The 16,241-nt window shown below is 42.5% G+C and overlaps 1 protein-coding gene across 3 annotated transcripts in view; it reads right to left on the reverse strand.

Annotated features, from left to right (window-relative positions):
- PHF21A (PHD finger protein 21A) overlaps nucleotides 1-16,241 on the reverse strand; it is a 196,625-nt gene that overhangs the window by 11,471 nt on the left and 168,913 nt on the right. For 2 of the 3 annotated variants that reach the window (XM_011963301.1, XM_011963300.1), the window contains 5 exons: nucleotides 14,219-14,317; nucleotides 10,880-10,931; nucleotides 9,768-9,847; nucleotides 9,251-9,311; nucleotides 5,912-6,075 (listed from right to left, as the gene is read on the reverse strand). In XM_011963301.1, coding sequence (XP_011818691.1) covers nucleotides 5,912-6,075; nucleotides 9,251-9,311; nucleotides 9,768-9,847; nucleotides 10,880-10,931; nucleotides 14,219-14,317 — 456 coding nt within the window. Of the gene's footprint in view, nucleotides 1-5,911; nucleotides 6,076-6,147; nucleotides 6,171-9,250; nucleotides 9,312-9,767; nucleotides 9,848-10,879; nucleotides 10,932-14,218; nucleotides 14,318-16,241 lie in introns of all 3 variants that reach the window. The other variant, XM_011963302.1, reaches the window with a different exon arrangement.

Genomic DNA, 16,241 nt, shown 5'->3' on the forward strand with positions numbered 1-16,241 from the left:
CTGTGTTGACCAGGCTGGAGTGCAGTGGCGCAATCTCGGCTCACTGCAACCTCCGCCTCCTGGGTTCAAGCGATTCTCCTGCCTCAGTCTCCTGAATAGCTGGGATTACAGGCGCCCACCACTGCGCATGGCTTTTATATTTTTAGTAGAGACAGGGTTTCACCATGTTGGTCAGGCTGGTCTCGAACTCTTGACCTCATGATGCGCCCACCTCGGCCTCCCAAAGTGCTGGGATTACAGGCATGAGGCACTGCGCCTGCCAGCTTTTAATTTTTCTTAGTAGGAAAATGTAAAGTGTGACCCCTGGACAGTAAAAAAGATACTTAACACATGTTCTAAAATATTACATGTGAACGTAGCCTAACAGTTTAACATCCGGGCACCAAAGGAGGTAAGGTTTCATCCCTGTATCAACTACAATTTTCTTCCTTCATTATTAAAATCAGGCTGAGGGCTATTCTCCTCTAGAGGGTCAGCCTTTCTTGAAACTTATCCCTAAGTGGTGAGTCTGCGTCTTTAGAAAGTTTATTTAAAATGTGTGATTTTAGAGACTGTTTTACGTGAAAAAGTTATCAGTGATGGAGTGAATGAGACAAACTGGGCATCTTACTCAGAGGCACTTGGGATAAACGAAGAGGTGTTCACTTTCCTTTGCTTCTGAGCAAGGAGAACATCAAGAAATAGAAGGCAGAAAGACAGAAAATAAAAATTAAATAATTTATTTAAGTTCCCAAAGGAAACTTCCTATCTTGTTTATATATCCTGTAATTTTTGGTGTTAAGATCCCTTTTCACTCTTAAAGTTATTGAGGATCCCAGAGAGCTCTTATATGAGTTATATCTATTAATATTTACTGTAATAACAGTTAAAAAACAATTTTTTTTGAGACAGGGTCTGGCTTTGTCACCCAGGCTAGAGTGCAGTGCTGTGATCTCGGCTCACTGCAGCCTCGACCTTCCAGGCTCAGGTAATCCTCCCACCTCAGCCTCCCAAGTAGCTGGGACTACAAGCGCATACCACCATGCCTGGCTAATTTTTTAATTTTTTGTAGAGATGGGGGTCTCACTTTATTACCCAGGCTGGTAAATACTTTCAATTCTGAATTACAGAACCATGAAAAATTACAAACATAGTATATCAAAATATTTTTAAACTCCAAAACACAGAGGTACACATTCCATTAGCTGCCAGAGTGACATCATCATCACACATCATGCAGTATCAGGTAAACTCCACTGTTCCGTCTTGAGAGAATGAGAATGAAAATGGCAGATGAAGGTTTAGTATCATTGTGAAAATAGTTTTGATTTTATGACTCCCTGAAAGAGTCTCAGGGACTCCCAAACTACACTTTGAGAACTGCTGCCCAGAGAAATGAATATAAGATGCCAAAACATTTTATCCATACAGAACTGTTCTTTGCCTAAAAAGAGCAGAGGAAGTGCTACGGAGGCACCATGCCAGGTCAAAAGGCTTAGGCTCTGACGACTGACCAAATTATTACTATAAACCAGACAGTAGGGAAATTGAAAGACAGCTGGCCCATGATGCTTGGCTAGGCGCTGAAGAGGTGTGTTTTTAGGAAGCACCATGGCAGTATCAACTGCAATTTCATTAAGTGATAAAAAAATTTTTATAATTATATTAACGTATATTCCCTTCTCATAAAAATGATGATAGTGGCAACAAGGTACATCTAGAGGATTAGTGTCTGGTAGGTCCTGTATTACACCAAGTCCCTCAAATGGTTATTGATCCCTAGAAATGCCTGCCTCTCAAGTGTTATTGTTTAATTAATGTTGTTGGAACTTACACTACCCAGCAGCAAACATACATAGCCCTGTGTGTTGATTTTAATCACTGCCACTACTGGGATACTGTAAAAGGAGAAGTCAATTATCTTAAAAATATGTTCTGCTGAGTTTAACTTAGGCAGTTTGTTAGAAAAGCTTTCTTTTACCTTTAGATTTCTGAAAAGAAATATGTTTCAATTTTAAGACAAAACCTGGCAGAAGCTCTTAGTCTGTGAGTTGATGAGTCGATCCTTTGGGTTCAACCTTTCTAAGAAAACCATAATCCCATTTGGCCCAAAAAATACAACAAAAACAACATTGTTTAGGAGAGAGACTCACATGCAGAACTACAAAATCATCTGTCCCCTAGCATTTGTGTACCACCCTAGAGGGAGAGCTCTACCAAGAGGCCAATGAACTGGCGATCCTTTGGCAATACTTCAACTGAGAAGAAGTTGGGACAATCTTTGGCGCTAGCAAACAAGATTTCTGAGAGAGAGAGACCCTGCCGCTCATTAACAGGACAGTTAGAAAACTTGTGTCAATTATTAATGCCAAAAGTTGGGAAAGCTGGACAAAATGCTGAATCTTTAGAGAATGATGAATCTGTAACCACCAATGACGTCTAAGGAAGGAAACAAGGAAAGCCGTCAGAGAACAGAATTCTTCTATGACCCTAGTCCTCCAAAGATAACATTTTCTTTGTTGCCTCTGGAATTTTAACTCGGAATATTCATATGGCATTCTGCTGCTCCTTGGAGAGGGGTGTGCCATTAGTAGGTTCTGAGAACCTTCAAGTTCAAAGGACATTTTATCTTAGGATGGTCAGTGACAAGCTCTGTAATTCACCAAATAACTGAGACACGTGTGAAGTGAAACTCTTTATTTCCCTCCTCAGATCTGCTCCTCTTAATCTTTAGTAAATGGAAGCTTCATCTTTCTAGTCATTTAGGCCAAAAACTTTGGATTTCTCCTTAACCATTCTTTTTCTCATAACCCATATTCAATCCTGATGGCTCTTCAAAATAGATGCAGACATGATCACTTTTCTCCATCTCTGCTTCTTCCATCAAATTAAGCCAAGCTATCATCACCATATTTCTTTCCTTTTTTTTTGAGACAGGGTCTTGTTCTGTCACCCAGGCCAGAGTGCAGTGGCACAATCATGGCTCACTGCAGCCTCAACCTCCCATGCTCAAGTGATCCTCCTACCACAGCCTTGCAAGCAGCTGTGACTAAAGGGGCACACCAGTATGCCCGGTTAATTTTTGTATATTTAGTAGAGACAGGGTTTCACTACGTTGCCATCACACCTGGCTAATTTTTTAGTGTTTTGTAGAGACAGGGGTCTTGCCATGTTGTCCAGGCTGGTCTTGAACTCCTGGGTTCAAGCAGTCGCCCACCCTGGCCTCCCAAAGTGCTGGGATTTACAGGTGTGAGCCACCGTGCCTGCCCATCATCTTTTGCCTGGACAATTGCAACAGCCTCCTAACTGGTCTTCCTGCTTCCATCCTATTTTCCCTATAGGCCCTTTTCTTCTGCATATTTTAGACACAGTGATCCTTTTTAAAATCCAAGTTGATTTTGCGTACACCTTAAAAATAATAAATGCAAGCAAGAATCATTAAAGGATGCTGAAAACATTAGGTAACAGTTTGTTGGGAACAGTTTTTACACAGACTCAAAGCTATCTCCACCACAGGAAAAAGGCACATTTACAGGTAGAAAAATCTGACAGAAAACTATCTGAGGAGACGCAAGTTAACATCATCAACAGGAGAGACTGACAACATGTGCCTCCTGCTGTGATGCCCTGATAACGACCAATCATCGTCACTTATTAGCGCTCCTGCAAAAATGCATATCCTGAATCTACTGCTGAGAAAAAAAATCACACAATCTGAACGGAGACGCATTCTACAGAGGAACTGGCTATCTTTTTTTTTTTTTTTTGGGATGGAATCTTGCTCTGTCGCCCAGGCTGGAGTGCAACGGCCGGATCTCAGCTCACTGCAAGCTCCGCCTCCCAGGTTTACGCCATTCTCCTGCCTCAGCCTCCCGTGTAGCTGGGACTACAGGCGCCTGCCAACTCGCCCGGCTAGTTTTTTTTGCATGTTTTAGTAGAGACGGGGTTTCACTGTGTTAGCCAGGATGGTCTCGATCTTCTGACCTTGTGATCCACCCGTCTCGGCCTCCCAAAGTGCTGGGATTACAGGCTTGAGCCATCGTGCCCGGCCTGGCTATCTTTTTAAAAACATCAATGTTATGAAAGACAAAGAATGAGAAACTCTTCCAGAATAAAGGATTACCAAACAGACAATATCATGACAATAAATGTCAAGAGTAATCTTGAATTGGACCCTGGAGCAGAAAAAACAAAGTGTCATAAAAGCAAGTAAGCAACAAATGGAGCAATCTGAATATGGACTGTATATTTTATATAGTAATATTTTATTAGTGTTAAATTTCCTCAATTTGATAAAAGCACTGTAGCTACATAAGACAGTATTTTTGCTCTTAGGGGATATATAGTGGAATATTTTAGGGTGAAGATTCATGAAGTCTGCAACTTCTTGTTATCTGGTTCCCCCAAAACAAGTGTGTATGGTAGGTGAGAAGCATATGTGGCAAAATGTTAACAACTGGTGAATCAATGTGAAGGATATACATTGGTTCTTTGTACCATTATTGTAACTTTTCTGTAGGTTTGAAAATTTTCCAAATAAATATTGAAAAATTATGTCACTCCTCTGCCCAAAACTCTCTAATGGTCTCCCATTTTACTGAGAACGAAAGCCACAAAGCCCTGCACAACTGGCCCGGTCACCTCTGAGGCCTCATTTCCCACCACCCTGGCCAGCTTGCTCTGCTCCGCTATCCTGGCCCTCTTGCTTTTCTTTCAAGATGCCATGCACATTCCCACCTCAGGGCTTTGAACTGCTGTTCCCTCTGCCTGGCAGGCTCTTTCCCCAGATCCTCCCATAGTTCACTCCTTCACTTCCTATCAGAGAGGCTTCACCGCTCTTTATAAACATCAGCCTCTGGCCAGTATGCTGTATGCCCTTAATCCACTCCATTTTTGTTTTCTTTTTAAGAGATGGAGTCTCACTCTTGTCACCCAGGCTGGAGTGCAGTGGCGCAATCTCGGCTCACTGCAACCTCCGCCTCCTGGGTTCCAGAGATTCTCCTGCCTCAGCCTCCTGAGTAGCTGGGATTACAGGAGCGCGCCATGCTCGGCTAATTTTTGTGTTTTTGTAGAGACGGGGTTTCACCATGTTGGCCAGGCTGGTCTTGAACTCCTGACTTCAGATGATCCGCCTGCCTCGGCCTCTGAAAGTGTTGGGATTACAGGCGTGAGCCACCATGCCCAGCCCCATTTTTCTTCATAGCACTTATCATTACCTGACATATTATATATTCACTTTCTTATTATCTGCCTCTTCAGATGAGTTCCTTGAGGACAGGGAGTTGGTTTTGTTCCCTTGCTGTGTCCCCAGCCCCAAGAACAGCACTTGGTCAGCAGAGTAGCGCTCAGTATCTGCTTGAGTGAATTCTGAGCTTTGTTGAGGTTCATTTAAACATTCAGAGCACTGGTTCACATTCCTGCAGTTTGTAGGTGAAGGGCTACTAAGTATTTGACAGTTTTTCAGGAAACTGTTTCTGATCAACTCTGCTGAATACATTTGCTCTAAAGAAAACTTTCCACTTCTAGAATTGTATTTGAAGCAGCAAACAAGGGCTGCTGGGGGACCGTTTGCCTTGTTCACTTTTCCCCACTCCCAAAACACTGATGACAGAAACCTGCACACCTCTCAATTGTATGAGCCGATCTCCCCGCCCCATCTGTTTTCTGAGAACTCATTCACAGTACATCAAATTCAGACTCTGAAGGCTGGCTGAGTTCCATGAGGTTATATTTAACATGTTTCTCAAGGGCATGGAAGGCCTGGAAACTCAAAAGAAAGCTGCCTTACATGGCATAACAAGCATTCTATAGGGTTTAATTGCTGTTCCAGGGTTAGTCAAGAAGGTGCAAGTCGGTAAGGAAACAACATATGATAACGCTTTTCCCAATTTAAGCTCTCAGAAAGACAGTGTGCTTTTCCCAAGTTACTTACGTCTGTGGAGGTGGGGCTGGGCAGGGACACAGGCTGAACAGGTGCAGGGAAAGTGAATGTGGTCTCTGTCTTTTCATTTTCAGGGGAGTCAGGATGACTGGATTGGGGGGATGTTGGGGTAAGGGCTCCAAACCCCAGCACTGCATTGTATTTTGGAGGACGACCTATATACCAAGAGAAGGGAACAAAAGGGAAAAAGGGGGAGGGAAAGAGAGGGGGAAAATGATCTTACATACCTTTGGCCAGTGTTCCTCATTGGCTAGCATGGAAAAGGAAGTGAGGTAGCAGACAGAAGGTTAATTCAACAGTCCCAAAGGAAGGAAGAGAAGCAAAGATTTAAATGTCATTAGAAACAACTACATGACTCTCAAGAGGAAGGGAGGATAAGAGAGCTCTGGAGAACGACAGAAGGTGCTGGCTTATACAGAAAGACCTCACCTTGGGCAGATTGTGGTGAAGTTCCTGGACTACTGCAATTTGAGATTTCTAGTGCAAGAACCAAGATAACAGAGCTCAGTGGGAACCAGGGACAGGAATGAGTTTATTTTTATTTTTATTTTTTATTTTTTTGAGACGGAGTCTCGCTCTGTAACCCAGGCTGGAGTGCTCTGGCGCGATCTCGGCTCACTGCAACCTCTGCCTCCTGGCTTCAAGTGACTCTTCTGCCTCTGCCTCCCGAGTAGCTGGGACTACAGGCACATGCCCAGCTAAGTTTTTGTATTTTTAGTAGGGATGGGGTTTCATCGTGTTAGCTAGGACGGTCTCGATCTCCTGACCTCATGATCTGCCCATCTTGGCCTCCCAAAGTGCTGGGATGTGAGCCACCCCACCCGGTCGAGTTTACTTTATTTTTTCATATCTTTTGCATACTGTTCTCTAAGTTTCTCTGCAATCAGCATTCTCACAATACTATTAATGATTCTCAGTTCCCACAAACTGATTTATTTAGGATTTCTGCTTTTCCTTCTCTCTTCTGTCTGCATTTTATGAGGGTGGAGACAGGCAAAATTCAAGTTAACTATTCTTACCCCTTGCTGTTAGAGCTACTGAGAGGTATGTTCTGGGAGGAGCTTGAAACCTAAGAGCTTAAAAGATGCTCTAGGCTTAGCAATGAATTTTTAAGTATGAATTTTAAAGTATTTCTGTCCCTGGATACCCTCCCCAGTTGACTGGCAGCTGTCTCTCCATTTTACATGACAAACATCCTGATGAACTACATCTCTAAAAATTGGAGCTGTTTAAAAGTCTCAGCCCTGGCGTCAGCACTCCTGAGACATCTGATTTGTATAAGAGCGTTTTGACTCAAACCTCAAGGCTACAAAGCAACTTAAATGAGCCCCACGGGTACAGAAAGTCTAGGGCAGCCACTCTTGCCACACCACATATCTAAGTCAGGGCCCTTGTCTTCTAAGGGCGAAGGTCATTGCTTCTAAGCTATGAGTGATCAAATGGATATGCCCAATACACCAAGGGAAAAAAAAGGTACCGAGAGGTATGAAATTGCCTATAAGCACTGGTAAATGGTATGTAGGATCATGACTTTGCCAACAGTTATCATTTATATTAGGATTATGCACAAGAGTCATGATTCTGTCAGATGTTACAAAAATATTACCTCTCTGTGTTAAATTGGTGATGCCTACAGTACAAAGACAGTTCTTACTGGTTTGTCTTTTCTAGGGAGTTCAGTGCTGCTGGAAGGGGAAGAACAAGATGAATGCTCTCTTGTTTACCCACAAAAGGCATATCCTAGGCACTGTGGATGCAGGCTTTTATCCTCTGACCTTGGCAGGAGATGCCAAGGTCTTTCTGGCTCATTTAACCCCTGTCCTCTTAGCAGATATTGCCCACTATCAGGCCAATTATTGTGGCCTCTGGCTGGGGGGCTCCTTTTTGAGAACTACATCGGGGTCACTAAAAAAATCACCAAACACAAAACAAAACAAAAATAACCTAGAGTACTGGTTACTGTGGCCCAGGAATCAATATAAAGTCATGACTTACAGTTTCCCATCTAAATATTTTTGAGTACTCAAAGGACAGGACTGATGAAACATTAGAATGGGTTACTAAGGGTGGCTATGATATCTTTTTTGTGGGGAGGGAATGGTAATAGTGTAGTCCTGCCTAAGGCAGACAAAGGGTCAGGATGACCTCCTGAGCTTCCAACAGCTCTGAGACTGTGTGTGCACATGCAAAAATTAGTATGCTACTCCACTCACTCTGCAACCTTCCTAGCCTGGAACTATAATTCAGGGACACATTACCATGTGGAGAAAAGGACCTTGGGATGTATTACTGACATCAAAGAACAATTTCAGTACCTTGTTTATGAGCTCAAACCCTGAGCTGTTAAGACCTATTTAGACCTGCATGGTGAGAGATGCTGCTCCTGCTGCTGTTTTTTCTGCTCTGCCTAAAAGTCAGATTCTGGAATGTCCATGGGAAGGTCTGAAATATGGGATTGGAGCTCTTTAGGAATCTGTTCTTTAGGGAGCCTGTTTTGAGAGTGACCTTTACTTCCTTAGTTGGAGATGTCCTCTTTTCAAAGATTCTAAGTTCTCAAGTGTGGCTACCTCCTTCCTTCCTGGAAAGTCTGCAGCTCCAAGAAACTCAGCGTTACACTCTGGCCTTGCCAGCAGCAGGACAACCAAGACACTATTAGGAACACCTTGGCAATGGCAGTGCTCTGTTCTGCTTAATGACACTCAAATGCTTCCTTTTACATGGGGTTCTGTTCACTGTGCTACTCATGGATGGCCTGGCAGGCTTGGGGCAGAAATGCTACATTAAGCCATTCCCCTGAGTCAGCTTTGCCAGAATCCTAGTAAAGTCAGCTTTTCATTCAGCATACAGAACTCTAATAAGAAATCTCATTCTCGGCCGGGCGCGGTGGCTCAAGCCTGTAATCCCAGCACTTTGGGAGGCCGAGACGGGCGGATCACGAGGTCAGGAGATCGAGACCATCCTGGCTAACACGGTGAAACCCCGTCTCTACTAAAAATAGAAAAACTAGCCGGGCGAGGTGGCGGGCGCCTGTAGTCCCAGCTACTCGGGAGGCTGAGGCAGGAGAATGGCGTAAACCCAGGAGGCGGAGCTTGCAGTGAGCTGAGATCTGGCCACTGCACTCCAGTCCGGGCGACAGAGCAAGACTCTGCCTCAAAAAAAAAAAAAAAAAAAATCTCATTCTCTTTTCTCTCCCATTCTCAGAGAACAACAAAACTATTTTCAAAGGATAGAGGAGTTAGGTCCTATAATGATGGGAGGAGGGAAGGAGAAGAAACACACACAGAAAGCAAAAGCAACAGCAGCAAGGGAGAGATATAAAAAGGTCCTCACCTCTCTTCCGGGTCCCAGGGTGCATTGTGCTGTTTAGGTATGTGACTGCACTCTTCTTACGCTTTGAGGATTGAAGAAGGAAAGGTGACTGTTGAATAGTGTGGTTATTACTAATACTGGCATAAGCTAAAGATAAGGCACGGCATGACTATCAACATGCCAACTAGTTAGTGCTAATCATCCTAAGGTCTCAATGCTCAAGGGTTTTATTGTATGTACTTGGCTCTCAGAGACTATCTCAGAGAAGTCTGCCTCTGTTGCCGATGACAGTTGTATTGAAGTCAGGATGAATTAAAATTTTAAGGTAGGCGTGTATCTGCTGAAACTTAGGGAAAAAAACCTAAGGGGTAAGCAGTGACTAATAAAAATGATAAGTCAAAAAAAATCTACCACTTCACAGAACTGGCCAAGTACAATCAGGGTGCTGTTCTTCAGCAGGTTTTCAGAGGGGAGGCACCGAACAGCTCATAAACAAAACTGGAACATGAGGGAAGGGCCAGGTGCTGGCCAGTAATACCTCTGGCTCAAAGACTGCTCCGCTGTAGACCGGATTTGCCGTTGTTCTTCTTTTTCGCTCTTGCCTCTTGCTTTGGATTTCTTGAGAGAAGAAAAAGTTTCGATTAAAAGAGAGGCATGGAGAACCTACAAAACTTTTTTTTTTTTTTTTTTTTTTGAGGCGGAGTCTCGCTCTGTCGCCCGGACTGGAGTGCAGTGGCCAGATCTCAGCTCACTGCAAGCTCCGCCTCCCGGGTTTACGCCATTCTCCTGCCTCAGCCTCTCGAGTAGCTGGGACTATAGGCGCCCGCCACCTCGCCCGACTAGTTTTTGTATTTTTAGTAGAGACGGGGTTTCACCGTGTTAGCCAGGATGGTCTCGATCTCCTGACCTCGTGATCCGCCCGTCTCGGCCTCCCAAAGTGCTGGGATTACAGGCTTGAGCCACCGCGCCCGGCCAAAACTTAACTTCATTGTTTTATCTATTGGTTTTCCCGTAAGAAATCAGAATTAGGGACAAGTCTCCGTCTCACTGAAGCCTCAACAAAGGCAAGCACACTACTGGAAGCAAATGTGTAGGACCATCTACTCTCACCTGCAAGACCACGCTGTCCCACACGTGGTTCTCTGTTGAGAGTTTAACAACAGACAACTCTTGTAAACAAGCTGTCCTGATTTTTAGACTGCTGTATATTCAGGTCTGGATGAGCTTTATCCATAAGACTTAAACTGAATAACCAAAGTTCATCATTCTTGAATTAAATAATCAGGACAGATACAGCTTTGTAACCGTTCTCAACATTCTGATAACCTGGAGTGACCAGAAATTATAGACTTGTTGGAAGAGCGCTTGCTACTTTGTGCAGTTCAGAAAAAGAAGAGTTCCCCTAAATGAACAGAAGTCACCTTAATTTAGGCAACTGGGGAGGTTTTCCCAGGACAGTAGTTTGGATAATGATAGGAACATTAGACAGAGGGAAGGCAATTTTCCCACTAAAGGAAATAAAGTCCACACTGGCTGAATCATACTCTATTTGTGTTCCAATTTTCTATTCTAGGAATTCAATCAAACACCATTTTCAGGAACAAAGCTGTGGGCCAGAAAAAAGGCAGTGCCAAGAATATCTTCTCTTACCTTCTAGATGGTCATGTGTTACCAACCCTAGAGACACCATGAAGGCAAGTTTCTGTGCCAGAGAAACAAAAGAAGAATATACTTCAGTCTGGGTTCTCACAAAGCCAACTGCCAGTTCCTAGTAGGACATTAGGGAAAGCCAGCCCAATGGGCGGGTCACATATGAATGTACAAGAGCAGACATTCTCTAAGGAGCCATGGAGATGCTCTACAGCATGGGTGTCCAAAATCTTGGCTTCCTTCAATGTGGGCCACATCGGAAGAAGAAGAATTGTCTCAAGCCACACATAAAATACACTAACACTAATGACAGCTGATGAAATTTAAACAAAAAATCGCAAAAAAACCTCACGGTGTTTTAAGGAAGTTTACGAATTTTTGTGGGGCCACATTCAAAGCCATCCTGGGCCACAGGTTAGAGGCTCTCTGGTCTAACAGGGCCAAAAGAGAAGGACTGGGGCCTACATCTTCTTTCTCAATGACAGAAATCAGCATCTTGTGTGATCCGAGTTCCCTGCCCCACAGAAAAATCCTCTTAAAAAGAAGAGGATTTCATACTCACAAAACACGCAGAGGGTTTTAAAGAGCCTCCCATTTAACAAGCTCCAAATTCTGAGTGTTTTCCTTATCACGACTGGGTCCCAGTTTCTCACATTTATACTGCCACAATGCTAACTCACAGCTAAATGATTTTTAGGACAATGCTAACTCACAGCTAAATGATTTTCAGGAACGACAGCAGGTGTTTCTGCTGAATACTATGATTTTTCAATCACACGTGAACCTAAAAATTATGGAGCAATTTCTCTTTGAAGACCACTCTTAGGACTCCATCAGAAACTAAGCTGGTGAAAATACTGGGCCCTGAAGATGGAATGTTAAGACTCTTCAAGCCGGAGAGGGAAACAAATTGATTTCTATTCTTTTTTTTGCTTGCATGTGGTCTGAAAAGTGTGTCTTCATTTTCTGTTGTACTACTGCATGCAGTTTCTAAATATGCCAAATAATACATTATCAATTTCTTTCTCTGATGAATAAAGAACATCTTCAATTGTAAAAGACATACTCCTGTAGAGTTATTTATACCACAATTTGATCTTTAAAAGTCCTGACATCTTATCTTCGATATTATGCTACTTTGGCCTGAAGTGACAGAGTCAGTCTATTTGAAAATAAACTTCTTCACCAAGCCACTTGAGAACACAGAAATGTCCTTTACTGGTAACTTCAGAGTCCTGAAGAAACATTTTTATATTATTTCTTATTTCAAAAACTTAGATGGGCACCTATCCCCTTGACAGCCAGATTAGTCCGGTAAGAAAAAGCAGTCTTGGACTTTCCTGTTTTCTAAACTGTATGTTGAAGTGACATACACTTTGTGGTTGCCAACTGACTACATTCCTAATTTTCACTATTCCTTAGAAATATAATCAAGATCAAGAGGCTTTCCCCTAACTGTTGCTCTTTTGATGAAGCAGTGTGTGGACTGATATTCAGATGCACCCTCTTTTAAGCAAGTAACAGCACCCTTCTTGGCCACTCACACCCAAATCATCTTTGCCAGTTTAGATCAAGTTCACAAAATAATTGAGAAAAAAATTCCTCTCTTGTAGAATAAATTTTTTTTTTGTTTGTTTGAGACGGAGTCTCACTCTGTCACCCAGGCTGGAGTGCCATGGCACAATCTCGGCTCACTGCAACCTCTGCCTCCTGGGTTCAAGCAATTCTCCAGCCTCAGCCTCCCGAGTACTTGGGACTATAGGCACGCGCCACTGCGTCCAGCTAATTTTTGTATTTTTAGTAGAGACAGGGTTTCGCCATGTTGGTCAGGCTGGTTTTGAACTCCTGACCTCAGGTGATCCACCCACCTCAGCCTCACAAAGTGCTGGGATTACAGGCATAAGCCACCGTGCCCAGCCTAAATTTTTGATGATAGAATAAAAAGCTGCCAAGAACTTTTACCTCATATATGTATCCTACATATGCCAAGAGCTAATTTACATTGTTTATGGTAGTGATTCTGTCCAACTAGAAGGTGAACTATCTGCTACTACACATGATGGTACCTGCTTGCCCGCACTGGGTCTCGCTCCATCACCTAGGCTGGAGCGCAGTGGCACCCTCTCAGCTCGCTGCAGCCTAGACCTCCTGGGCTCAAGTGATCCTCCCACCTCAGCCTCCTGAGAGCTGGGACTATAGACATGCGCTACCACACCTGGTTACTTTTGTTTATTTTTTGCAGAGACAAGGTCTCACTATGTTTGCCCAGGTTGGATCCTTCAGTTTCCTTTGATAGGGAAATTTTGCTCAATTTTTCCTCCTCAGAGCATAATACTTGTCATTAATTCTGCGGATGATTTCACAAGTTCCTCAGCAATTTCTGTGGCGAGTACTTCTTTTTGGCTCAAGTTTTGGCCCTCTTTTTAAAGATAAAATTAAAAATTCATTCATTTCATATCAGAAATAATTATATTTTGTACTTGTTTTAGGAAACCTGAACTGGTCCAATAAATCACTACTTTAAAAAAATGGCATGAAGCTTTGATGACTTTATGCCACTATTTCACATGGTTTCATTATGAAGAATGCACTAAGGATAGAGGCAAGTGAATTACTGGTCAAATGAAATCTAACTGTCAGATATTCATCATATTACCTGTCTACATTTTCTGTTTATAGCTGCTTATGCAAAAGCATCAAACTGAAAAAATCTGCTTGTCTAAGGACATACAGATTCACATTCTATATTTTTATCAGAGTCTTCTTTGCTATTTATGCTTATAATTGTATCCTAAATTGTGGTATAGATGTTACTATTTTCATCCCTACTTTTATGCTTCAATGGATTACTTTTGAGCTAATTCATTTTGGGTTTGGTGTTCTAATGTAATACAATGGTTATAATAAAAACGCACATTTAATAACTGCAATTGATAATACAAATACACATTAGCTGAGTGAACTGGATATCTTATAAATGTTGGCTGAGACAGACACAACACAGTAATGATTAGGAACGCAATGGGACAGCTGGGAAAATCATCGTTCATTTTAACATTTCGAATTTGTAACATGCATATGAAGAATAATGTTTTAAAAAACTTTTCCTTTGATACAACCAAAATGCCTATGTACAAGTGCATGGACCCTCAAGACTACAGTCTAAGAATTCCACTCTAGACCAATTTGACTTGGCAATCACATTGCTGAATAATAAAAGTGCATTAGAAAATGAACATCAAGTTCACTTCATCATTCAGAGAGCAGGTGCCCCTCCTGGTACATAAGAATAAACCATACACCATAGACTGCGACCTGCCTTTGGAAACACAGGCCTACCTGAGGGTTCTCCTCCCGTTTTGGTTTGGGTGCAGCAGGTGGGGTGACGGTGCGGCTCTCTGTTTGTTTCTCATCTGTTTCTGTGTGAGATTTAACTGTCTAGGAAAGAAAAATTAAATAAAAATTCAGAATTTGTTTTTTATTAAACGGGTGAAGCAATCAGAAGTTTAGTAGTAGCAGTCAAGAAGAAAGAAGACAACATATTCAAATGTGGAACATATTAATAAAAAAGTTAATACTACAGATTTCATGGGGGGAGGGGCAACTAAAATGTAAAGCCCCAGTTGAAGTTATTATATTGCATGGCTAAATATGGATCTATAAATACAACTCTAAATAAGGTATATGAAAAGAAAAATATGGTTTAATTCCTAAGTATAAAAATATGGTACAGGTTGTCCTTTCTGATTTCCATGTATTTTAGGATGTGGGGGTAGTTTCCCAGAAGCAAGCCTGCTGGTTTTTTTGCTGCTGCTGTTGTTGTTTTGACAAGGAGTTTTGCTCTCGTTGCCCAGGCTGGAGTGCAATGGCACTCAGTTCACTGCAACCTCCGCCTCCTGGGTTCAAGCAATTCTCCTGCCTCAACCTCCCTAGTACCTGGGATTACAGGCACCCGCAACCACACCCGGCTAATTTTTGTATTTTTAGTAGAGATGGGGTTTCACCATGTTGGTCAGGCTGGTCTTCAACTCCCGACCTCAGGTGATCCACCCACCTCAGCCTCCCAAAGTGCAGGGATTACAGACATGAGCCACCCACTGTTTTTATATTATAGGTCGAGCTCCAGCCCACAATCTGCTTAAGATCAGAATGATGTTGAAAACATCTTACATACATAGTCTTCTATTTCAGAACACTTCCAGTCATAATCTCAGAGAGATTGCAGAACTACCCTTACATGGAATATTAAAAATCTGTCTATATAATCCATCAGAGGAGAGATGCAATTGCTAAGAGTGGGCTATCTTACAAGAGGCTGACTTCCTAATTTTTTCAAGCCTCTTCTTCCAGAAGCGTCTATTCAAGCAGAAGACACACCAGTTGATTACCATCTTCAAACACTAAAGGTAGCTAGCAAACTGGTAGACTGGGCTTGCATTACTATTCTTTTTTTTTTTTTTTTGAGACGGAGTCTCACTCTGTTGCCCAGGCTGGAGTGCAGTGGTGCGATCTCGGCTCACTGCAACCTCCGCCCCTCCAGGTTTAAGCAATTCTCTGCCTCAGCCTCCGGAGTAGCTGGGATTACAGGCACATGCCACCACGCCTGGCTAATTGTTTTTTTGTATTTTCAGTAGAGACGGGGTTTCACCATGTTGGCCAGGCTGGTCTTGAACTCCTGACCTCATGATCCACCCGCCTCGGCCTCCCAAAGTGCTGGGATTACAGGCATGAGCCACAGCGCCCGGCCGCATTATTATTCTTACCATGACCGATGGCTAACTCATTTTATGAAGCTCTCTGTAAATACTCAAATAATTTTAAAACAGGAAATATAAAACTAATTTACTTTTTCAAAATTAGAAAATATGTGGAAGTAATGCTCCTTTCATATGGCAACAATAATTAAATAAGTGAGAACAAAACTGGTTATTGATGGGCAGGGGCTACACGAGACTTTGGTCCTAAAAACAAGACATCTAAAGCTCTCAAAAATCATTATGCTGGAAATATTTTTCTAGATCTGAATAACTAATACAAGCACAAAGATCTTTCATTTTCTTTCCTGGTCACTTCCATATTTTCCTTCTGCCTTTATATGATTACATAAGGAAAGCGTAAGCATCTGCCTTATCAATACTGTGGCAACCAGTGCTCTGGGGCACAAAGGCTGCTTTCCATTTTTTCCCCACTGGTGTTCTCTCATATTTCCCCCTTTATACTAAAAGCTATGTAAGAATGGGAATTGTTTTATGCACCTCTTGTTTTTGCACCCCTTTGCGCCTATTATGGTACTTCACGCAGAGCAGGTGTACAGTGAAGAGCTGATTGGTCTTCTGAGTGAAGAGTATGATCTAAGGGACAA

The sequence above is a fragment of the Colobus angolensis genome, unplaced genomic scaffold (genome assembly GCF_000951035.1).
Source record: "Colobus angolensis palliatus isolate OR3802 unplaced genomic scaffold, Cang.pa_1.0 Scaffold61, whole genome shotgun sequence".
In the NCBI taxonomy this organism is placed as follows: Eukaryota; Metazoa; Chordata; class Mammalia; order Primates; family Cercopithecidae; genus Colobus; species Colobus angolensis.